Raw genomic sequence first — 10511 nt, 5'->3', positions numbered from 1 at the left:
CTTATCTCTTTATTTCTCTCATTCGCGGATGCCGTCCTCCGAGGGAATCCCTGGATGCAACAGGGGCTGGACCCCGGCAGTAAAACATACATAAGATGAAATTATAAAAATAAATAAAATTCATGTCTATAATACACGTTTACATACATCAAAATTCATGCCAGGATGAGTATTCTCATGGAACCATAAGTACAATGAGCCTAATACAGGTTACAGACTTGTAAAAATGTTAAGTTTTTTATTAAAAAGGTGAAAAGTAGAACTTAGTTCAGTTCAGTTCAGTTGTGACCAACTCTCTGCAACCCCATGGATTGCAGCATGCCAGGCTTCCCTGTCCATCACCAACTCCCAGTGTTTGCTCAAACTCGATTCCATTGAGTCAGTGATGCCATCCAACCATTTTCATCCACTGTCGTCCCCTTCACCTCCTCTCTTCAATCTTTCTCACCAACAGGGCTTTTTTCAATAAGTTAGTTCTTCGCATCAGGTGGCCAAAACTATTGGAGCTTCAGTATCAGTCTTTCCAAAGAATATTCAGGACTGATTTCCTTTAGGATTGACTGTTATGATCTCCTTGCTGTCCAAGGGATTCTTGATAGTCTTCTCCTACACCACAGTTGAAAAGCATCAATTCTGCAGCGCTCACTTTTCTTTATGGTCTAACTCTCACATCCATATATGACTACTGGAAACACCATAGCTTTGACTATACAGACCCTTGTTAATAGAGTAATGACTTCGATTTTTAATATGCTCGCTAGGTTGGTTATGGCTTTTCTTCCAAGAAACAAGCGCCTTTTAATTTCATGGCTGCAGCCAATATCTCTAGTGATTTTGGAGCCCGAGAAAATAAAGTCCGTCACTCTTTGCATTGTTTCTCCATCTATTGAAGTCCACCCTATGAAGTGATGGGACTGGGTTTCATGATCTTCATTTACTGAATGCTGAGTTTGAAGCCAGCTTTTTCACTCTCCTGTTTCACTTTCATCAAGAGATTCTTTAGTTCCTCTTCACTTTCTGCCTTAAGGGTGGTGTCATCTGCATATCTAAGGTTATTGATATTTCTCCCAGCAATCTTGGTTCCAGTTTGTGCCTCACCCAGCCGCGCATTTAGCTTAAATACTAAATACTCTGCATTTAAGTTAAATAAGCAATGTGAGAACATACGGCCTTGATGTACTCCTTTCGAAATGTGGAACCAATCTGTTCCATGTCCAGCTCTAATTGTTGCTCCTTGACCTGCATCGTAATTTTTCAGGAGACTGCTAAAGTGTTCTGGCTTTCCTATCTCTTTAAGAATTTTCCACAGTTTCTTGTGATCCACACAAATGCTTTAACATAGTCAATGAAGCAGAAGTAGAAGTTTTTCTGGAACTCTCTTTTTCTATGATCCAAGGGATCTTGGAAATGTGATCTTTGGTTCCTTTGCCTTTTCTAAATCCAGCTTGAACATCTGGAAGTTCTTGGTTCACGTACTATTGAAGCCTGGCTTGGAGAATTCCGAGCACTACTTTACTAGCATGTGAGATGAGTGCAACAACTGTGCTTCAGTTTGACCATTCTTTGGCATTGCCTTTCTTTGAGATTTGAATCAAAACTGATATTTTCCAGTCCTGAAGCCAGGGCTGAATTTTCCAAATGTGCTGGCACATTGAGTGCAGGATTTTGAACCTGAAACTCCAATACTTTGGCCACCTGCTGCAAAGAGCTGACTCATTGGAAAAGACTCTGACGCTGGGAGGGATTGTGGGCAGGAGGACAAGGGGACAACTGATGATGAGATTGCTCGATGGCATCACCGATTCGATGGACATGAGTTTAAGTGAAGTCGGGGAGTTGGTGATGGACAGGGAGGCCTGGCGTGCTGCGATTCATGGGGTCTCAAAGAGTCAGACGCGACTGAGCTCCTGAACTGAACTGAATTTCAAATCATAAACTGATCTGTTAATTAATGTGACATTAAAAGTGTTGAGCGGAAGTCAAGATATGTGAAATATTAATATATCACATTTAAAGAAAATGATATTTTAACAAGGTGATTTTTACTTTGTAAAATGAAGTTATACAACTATAAATTTTGAGAATATTTTCAAATCAGAGAATAGGACACACTAGGCTTTTATGCCTGATAGCTGCCATCTGAAACCCATTTTTGAAGTTACTTTTGGAAAATGGTCTGACCCAAGTCACCCATTTATGGATTTTTCAATAGGAAACAATGTCTCTGTTAAGCGCTTTATAAATTCCAGAGGCAGAGAAGGTATTTCTACTGCTTTCTGGTAGTTCAGATGGTAGAGAACCTGCCAACAATGCAGGAAACCAGGGATCGATACCTTGATCAGAAAGATCCCCTGGAGAAGGATATGACTACCCACTCCACTATTCTTGCATAGAGACTTCCATGGATAGATGAGCCTGGCTGGCTACAGTCCAAGGCGTTGCAAAGAGTCAGACACGTCTGATGGACTAAGCACACAATTGTCAACTGTATACAATGTTTCTAATAAATATCATTCCTATAGATTTATTACTCATGGAGGTATTGTTGACACACATATAGTAACCCCCAAAATGTATGATTTCTGTAAGCTACTCCATGATTTCCCATATATCTCTGCAATTCCAGTCATTAGTTACACTAAACGCTAGGTTTCATATCGCTCGGATTCTAAAATAACAATCACTGTCACAAAAATTACACTGTGATTTCCTTGGTGGTCCAGTGACTAAGACACCTGGCTCTCAATGGTAGCTTCGGCGAGGGCTGGGGTGGGGGGTGGGGGGTCAGGACTTGGGGGAGGTGCCTAGGTTTGATCCCTGATCAGGGAACTAAATCCCATATAGCACAAGTAAGATCCAGTTGCTGATGCTGCTAAGTCACTTCAGTCGTGTCTGACTCTGTGCGACCCCATAGACGGCAGCCCACCAGGCTCCCCGGTCCCGGGGATTCTCCAGGCAAGAACACTGGAGTGGGTTGCCATTTCCTTCTCCAATGCTTGAAAGTGAAAAGTGACTTCACTGAAAGTGAAATCGCTCAGTCATGTCCCACTCTTAGTGACCCCACGCACTGCAGCCTACCAGGCTCCTCCGCCCATGGGATTTTCCAGGCAAGAGTACTGGAGTGGGGTGCCATTGCCTTCTCCGAAGATCCAGTACAGCCAAATAAATAAATATTTTTCAAAAAGAATTACACTAAGATATCTTAGGAGGCATTGCGAACTGACATCTGGTAGCACCCAATCTCTCTTTAATAGCTCCATTACATTTTTTGAATTCTTCCTCCTTCCAGTGTTGCTTTGGCACTGCATTACGTTGAGTCAGAACACTTCGTTTTTCCTGAATGGTCACCAACCCAGACTCCTGAAAGCACCTGTTTCTTGCAGATTCTTGCCCACAAGCTGAAACAGAAAATACTCACTTGATATCTTCACATAGTCCGGATATTGGGTTCAGAGTGCTGGTCACGTCAAGCTGCTCCTGTGATGGGGAGGGAGGCAGCCAGACCCCCAGATAGGGGTTTGTGATCCTGTGACCTCATGACCCCTCAGAACTGCAATTATCTTTTCATCTACATCTGCGATGTGAGACAGGCTTGGAAAACTGAGATTATTTGTGAAAATCTTTATGGCTCGGTTGCTAATGATAAAACAATTAAAAGTTTGTACCAAAAAAAAAAAGTTTGTACCAACCCTCTCTAAAGGGACTCTTGAAATGCTTGAGGAAGGTTCTATTCCCTTCAGTCCCTGGAGACAGACAGGGACTCACAAGGAACCAGTAGTAAATACTGAGGTCTGACAAAGGAAGGGAATTTCATGTGTCTGCTTGTATAGTTTGTATCCATGAGAAGTGTTTCTACCAAAAACGAGTTATTTCCTATTCTTGAGACCACTGAACTGTGCCTCCATTAAGATTATGAGTAGACAAATGGAGCCAAAACACCTGAGAGGGGTTTTCAAGAATTTCTCCATCTGTCATTTTACAAAGGTGAAATGTTCATACCTCATTGTCTGAAATGTCATAGAACTTCTCAAAAAGTATCTTTTTGAGATACCCCCTGTTTATAGTTAGGATTCAATGTCTGATAGATAGAAATTCCCGCATAATTTCCACTGTAGTCTGCAATAGCAGTACACCTTAGTGCCAACTCCCTAGAGAATATTCTCCTAGTTCTTCATGACCAAAGTCATATTCAGAACCAGAGGTTCCAGCAGGGAACCGTGAGATTTGACCTACTGATACTTTTATCATGAAAATCAGTATCAATATCCTCTACTTAGAATTTGTCCCCACTCACAGATACTTAAGAAACATATTTTCTTTTCATTTTGTTCACACCCCCAAAACATGTGGGATCTTAGCTCCCTGGCTAGGGAAGGAACCGCAATGCTGCATCGGAAGGTGGGGTCTTAACCACTGGGCTGCTGGGGATGATCCTAAACACATTTTCTTTAATAAGTAATTTATTACCTTGACATACATTTTCCTTTATATTGTAATGAGTAATGCTTTCTGTGTAAGAAATGATTAAAACTTCAACTCTGAGATCTTAACTCCCCGAGCAGGGATTGAACCCAATAACCTGCAGTGGAAGCACAGCATCTTAACCACTGGACTACTAGGGAAGTTGCTAATCTCACATTTAAAGAGAAAGGTGTACTCTCCTGCGATACACTGGTCTGTGGGCCTCTCACTATTTTTCCTGTCTTGTGTTAGCGCTTCCCCAGATTATCCTTTCAAGGCCTGGGTGAAGAGGAGGAGGTTAGGAAAGAAAGCCAACAGTGGGGGAGGGTGTTTGGGAAGCTAAGTGCAGAGCAGTCGATGTGATCCACGCGTCCCATTTGCCTAGTTTCGTGCCCAGTTTTAGCACAAAAAGTCCTGCTTCTTGGAAACTTATTCAGTCCTGGAAGAAGCAGGGCAATTGGTTGCTTCAGCAGCAGCAGCAACAATTAACAGAGGCAATCTGTGTATCAACAGATTCTGACAGGAGTAACGGTATGTCATTTCTGTGGTTACGTTATAAATGACAATGTGGATTCCGGTCTCCCTTTCTTTCTGGAATCACTTCCTAAGAGAAAAGCCAGCTTCCCTGATGTAAGCAGGTCTCTGGTTACAATTCCTGAGGCTTCCTCCCAACGGATTATCTGAGTAGTTACATTCTGCTTTCCGTCACTGAGGAGACACCCATCTTCACACACTCACACAAAGGGCTTTTGAATTTTCCCCGCTTTTCAACTTGCTGAAAACATCTCGGCTTTCCATAGAGGCAGCTCTCAAAATTCTTCTCTTTTGCCTTAAGTTGTTTGAAACACTAACTTAGAACAGGCAGGAAGCAGCTTTGCTCCAGAGGAAATCAAAGAGATTTAAAGGCATCAAAAGGCAGAGAAAGGAAGCACAGCTGGACAGGACCAACAGACCCAAACTGACAGGGGCGGGGGTGAGAGAAGGCAAGGCTCAGTTCCCACTGGCCACGCCCATAAGTACCTGCGCTTCCGGCCTCGTCCCACCCTCTCCCCTTTCCTCGCCTATCTTTGGCCGCAGCGTAGCGCACTCAGCTGCCTCTGTACCGGATCTTCCGCCCGCGCGCGCCCAGTATCCTGCAGACCGAGAATTGAGTTAAATGAGCGACAGAGTGTTCTGGTGAGTTTTGTTTGTTTAAAACCCGATTCCTAGTCCCACAGCCTGTCGTCCTTCACACGTGGCTTTCGGGGGTCTCTGAGAACGTTCAAGCTACCGTCCCCATTTTCCCGTCCCCAGTGTATGTCCTCGCATCGCCGTGAGAAGTTCTGAAGTCCTTTATCTTAGCTGCCGGGTCCCTGGGGTCCACGTCCGCTTCCTGTTAATATCGTTCTAGAGCCCACGTCCTTCTCTGGCAGTTCTACTTCTAACTTGTGGAGACCGCTGCTTAAATTCCTGTATTGCCCAACCCCTAAGTCCCTGATCCACGAAGACGTGAAGGAGGCTCTATTCTGTATGGAGTTTGGTCAAGGTCTCGCCTAAGGTTTGAAGGGGAGGGTCAGCCTAGAACGTGTGGTTTTCACAGGAAGGGCCGCGAGTTCTGAAGAAAAGAATAAAACGAAAAACACCTCGTTGGTTCTGTGTTCCAGAATCCCTGCTGTGTCAGTGGCCGTAGAGGTTTGTATTTTGTACCTGTTGAGATCCTCCCTCTGTGTGGGGCTGTGTTACAGGGAGCTCGGTGTGTTTTTCTAGGTATTGAACAGTCTATTTTCAACGTTCAGGGGTCACTTCCCAAGACTGATCTTACGTGAGAAGGAAGCCCAGAGGAAGAGGAAAGCAAGGAGTCAGAAATGACTCATTCCGAGGTAAGAGGCACAGTCCTTTTGTTTGTTCTGTCTCTTTCCTGAAATGCTGTTTCTTTGGACTTGATAAGCTTCTTAACTTCTGAACGGGTTTGTTTACACTTACCCGTAATCATGATCCCAAGGGACCCATTGCCCTCCTGACATCAGAATGACAGAAAACACAGTATTACCAGCCAAAGAAGCTCAGTTCAGTTTAGTTCAGTCGCTCAGTCGTGTCCAACTCTTTGCGACCCCATGAATCGCAGCACAACAGGCTTCCCTGTCCATCGCCAACTCCTGGAGTTCACTCAGACTCACATCCTCGAGTCAGTGATGCCATCCAGCCATCTCATCCTCGGTCATCCCCTTCTCCTCCTGCCCCCTATCCCTCCCAGCATCAGAGACTTTTCCAATGAGTCAACTCTTCGCAGGAGGTTGCCAAAGTACTGGAGTTTCAGCTGTAGCATCATTCCTTCCAAAGAAATCCCAGGGCTGATCTCCTTCAGAAAGGACTGGTTGGATCTCCTTGCAGTCCAAGGGACTCTCAAGAGTCTTCTCTAACACCACAGTTCAGAAGCATCAATTCTTCCGCCCTCAGCCTTCTTCACAGTCCAACTCTCACATCCATATATGACCACAGGAAAAACCATAGCCTTGACTAGATGGACCTTTGTTGGCAGAGTAATGTCTCTGCTTTTTAATATGCTGTCTAGGTTGGTCATAACTTTCCTTCCAAGGAGTAAGCGTCTTTTAATTTCATGGCTGCAGTCACCATCTGCAGTGATTTTGGAGCCCAGAAAAATAAGTCTGACACTGTTTCCCCATCTATTTCCCATGAAGTGATGAGACTGGATGCCATGATCTTCGTTTTCTGAATGTTGAGCTTTAAGCCAACTTTTTCACTCTCCACTTTCACTTTCATCAAGAGGCTTTTGAGTTCCTCTTCACTTTCTGCCATAAGGGTGGTGTCATCTGCATATCTGAGGTTATTGATATTTCTCCCCGCAATCTTGATTCCAGCTTGTGTTTCTTCCAGTCCAGCGTTTCTCATGATGTACCCTGCATATAAGGTAAATAAGCAGGGTGACAATATACAGCCTTAACATACTCCTTTTCCTATTTGGAACCAGTCTGTTGTTCCATGTCCAGTTCTAACTGTTGCTTCCTGACCTGCATACAGATTTCTCAAGAGCAGGTCAGGTTGTCTGGGAGTCCCATCTCTTTCAGAATTTTCCACAGTCTATTGTGATCCACACAGTCAAAGGCTTTGGCATAGTCAATAAAGCAGAAATAGATGTTTTTCTGGAACTCTCTTGCTTTTTCCATGATCCAGCGGATGTTGGCAATTTGATCTCTGATTCCTCTGCCTTTTCTAAAACCAGCTTGAACATCTGGAAGTCCACGGTTCACATATTGCTAAAGCCTGGCTTGGAGAATTTTAAGCATTACTTTACTAGCGTGTGAGATGAGTGCAATTGTGCGGTAGTTTGAGCATTCTTTGGCATTGCCTTTCTTTGGGATTGGAATGAAAACTGAGCTTTCCCAGTCCTGTGTCCACTGCTGAGTTTTCCAAATGTGCTGGCATATTGAGTGCAGCACTTTCACAGCATCATCTTTCAGGATTTGGAATAGCTGAATTGGAATTCCATCACCTCCACTAGCTTTGTTCGTAGTGATGCTTTCTAAGGCCCACTTGACTTCACATTCCAGGATGTCTGGCTCCAGGTCAGTGATCACACTATCGTGATTATCTGGGTTGTGAAGATCTTTTTTGTACAGTTCTTCTGTGTATTCTTGCCATCTCTTCTTAATATCTTCTGCTTCTGTTAGGTCCATACCATTTCTGTCCTTTGTCGAGCCCATCTTTGCATGAAATGTTCCCTTGGTATCTCTAATTTTCTTGAAGACATCTCTAGTCTTTCCCATTCTGTTGTTTTCCTCTATTTCTTTGCATTGATCGCTGAAGAAGGCTTTCTTATCTCTTCTTGCTATTCTTTGGAACTCTGCATTCAGATGCTGTATCTTTCCTTTTTTCCTTTGCTTTTCGCTTCTCTTCTTTTCACAGCTATTTGTGAGGCCTCCCCAGACAGCCATTTTGCTTTTTTGCATTTCTTTTCCATGGGGATGGCCTTGATCCCTGTCTCCTGTAGAGTGCCCCGAACCTCATTCCATAGTTCATCAGGCACTCTATCTATCAGATCTAGGCCTTTAAATTTATTTCTCACTTCTACTATATAATTATAAGGGATTTGATTTAGATCATACCTGAATGGTCTAGTGGTTTCCCCTATTTTCTTCAATTTAAGTCTGAATTTGGTAATAAGGATTTCATGATCTGAGCCACAGTCAGCTCCTGGTCTTGTTTTTGCTGACTGAGCTTCTCCATCTTTGGCTGCAAAGAATATAATCAGTCTGATTTCGGTGTTGACCATCTGGTGATGTCCATGTGTAGAGTCTTCTCTTGTGTTGTTGGAAGAGGGTGTTTGTTATGAACAGTGCCTTTTCTTGGCAAAACTCTATTAGTCTTTGCCCTGCTTCATTCCGTATTCCAAGGCCAAATTTGCCTGTTACTCAGATTTTATCTGACTGAATGTTATAACCCCTTTTGATATTTGTCCACAAAGCTTCCTAAATGACTTTACTTCTAGCTGACTTTGGTATGCTTCAGAGGGACCCTGAGACATCCCAGGGAGCTATTAAACTACCTGGGTTCATTGGACATGTAAAGTTACATGGGAAATACTGTTGAAGGGGTGATAAATCTTCTCAGATTATACTGTATGGTGGATGTTACCAATATAGATATCCTAAAATTATGTGGAGTCATATAGATCTTATATGCCCTAATAAAATGTGGTCAACTATAATTCTACTTATCCTTTTAAAGTGTTACAGGTCACAGCAGTGACCAGGCTACATGGTCAATTGCAGTTTAATCAGATTTAAACATGCCTTCTATGGTTTCACTCTAATGCCTTTGGAAGAATACTGCTACTTCATGATTTATGGAAAAGATTTTTCTAAGGTTAACCGATAAACAACTTTTGTTTGCTATCTGGTAAGCTGGTAGCAGACTGGAATTTAGTCTAATCTCTATGTTAATACAACAAAGTTTTCTTAGAATGCAGCTTTCAAGAAGAGATTATGAATTTCTTTGCCTTTAAGTGATTTACTTTCATTTTTAAAATCTTTTGTTACTTTGGTAAAGTAAATAAGCATTACTTAAGGTTATGGTACATGTAGACAAAGCTTATTCGTCTTCTCCAAAAGTAACCCCTCATGGTTAGACTTTTGCCATCGTGATATCCTTAAAATATGGCCATGGTCTGCTCCTGAATCACGGAATAAATATGCTACTGTGGCCCTGATTATTTTATAATTGCTCTTTCAGATGAGAATAGTTTCTCTAATGGCTTGTGGATCATAAGCCATCCTCCTTTCTTCACATTAGAAGTTGGGTAAAAAGGAAAACTGTGTAAAAAAATATATTTTGTAAACCAGCCAAGCCACCAAATCACGACCAGGTCTCTGAACTTGCCGTTTTCATCTTGGATCACATTAGGAAGACTTCCCACGGCCTATTGGCATCTCTACTTTGTATTTCAGGGATGGCTGATGTTTCAGGATGTGGCCATAGACTTCACTCAAGAGGAGTGGGAATGCCTGGACCTCGGTCAGCGGAAATTGTACAGGGACGTGATGGTAGAGAACTACAGGAACCTGGCCTCCTTGGGTGAGGATATCTGCCTTCCAGAATCTCTTATCTACCCACTGCGTTTTTGTTCTGTCATTTCTAGAATGTCTTCTGAAGTTTTCTGCTTCCCACAGTATTTTCAGATCTGTGCTCTCTAGGGGATAATGGGTTATTTCTGAGTTTAGAAAGAAAGGCTTCACGATGAATCATTATGCTGGTGATGTTTTTCTTCCTTGATGTACTCTGCGTCCTTCATTCTAGGTTAGTGGTAATTGTGTAAGTTCTGTGGTATTAAATAGTTGCACCCTCTCTTAATCTCACATTGACACTACTTACTTTTGCCTTAGTTCTACTTGACCAGAATCTCAGGACCTGATTGTGAGGTGTGTGTTAGTATTGTATAGCGGCTTTGAATAAAGTATTTCAGGAAATCGTTTTCTAGAAGAAAATGCATTCTCGTCTCACCTGAATATGTATTGGATTCGATACTGATGAATCTCTAACAACACAAATATTCC

The 10511-nt window shown here is 42.7% G+C and overlaps 1 protein-coding gene across 12 annotated transcripts in view; it reads left to right on the top strand.

The window, feature by feature from the left end:
- The window catches only part of LOC102395360 (zinc finger protein 11-like), a 63219-nt gene that overhangs the window by 44242 nt on the left and 8466 nt on the right, over positions 1–10511 (top strand). The window contains exons 1-4 of one of the 12 annotated variants that reach the window (XM_025270142.3): positions 5488–5637; positions 6041–6132; positions 6237–6320; positions 9906–10032. The exons of 7 other annotated variants lie outside the window; for them this stretch is intronic. In XM_025270142.3, the coding sequence (XP_025125927.2) occupies positions 6306–6320; positions 9906–10032 (142 nt within the window). In that variant the 5' untranslated portion in view covers positions 5488–5637; positions 6041–6132; positions 6237–6305. Of the gene's footprint in view, positions 1–5487; positions 5638–5677; positions 6133–6207; positions 6321–9905; positions 10033–10511 lie in introns of those variants that run through there. 4 more of the 12 variants (XM_044931476.2, XM_044931477.2, XM_044931478.2 and 1 more) reach the window with 4 other exon arrangements.

Source organism: Bubalus bubalis, chromosome 18 (genome assembly GCF_019923935.1).
Source record: "Bubalus bubalis isolate 160015118507 breed Murrah chromosome 18, NDDB_SH_1, whole genome shotgun sequence".
Lineage (NCBI taxonomy): Eukaryota > Metazoa > Chordata > Mammalia > Artiodactyla > Bovidae > Bubalus > Bubalus bubalis.
The sequence above is the reverse complement of the archived record's forward strand: the minus strand, read 5'-3'. Positions and strand labels throughout refer to the sequence as shown.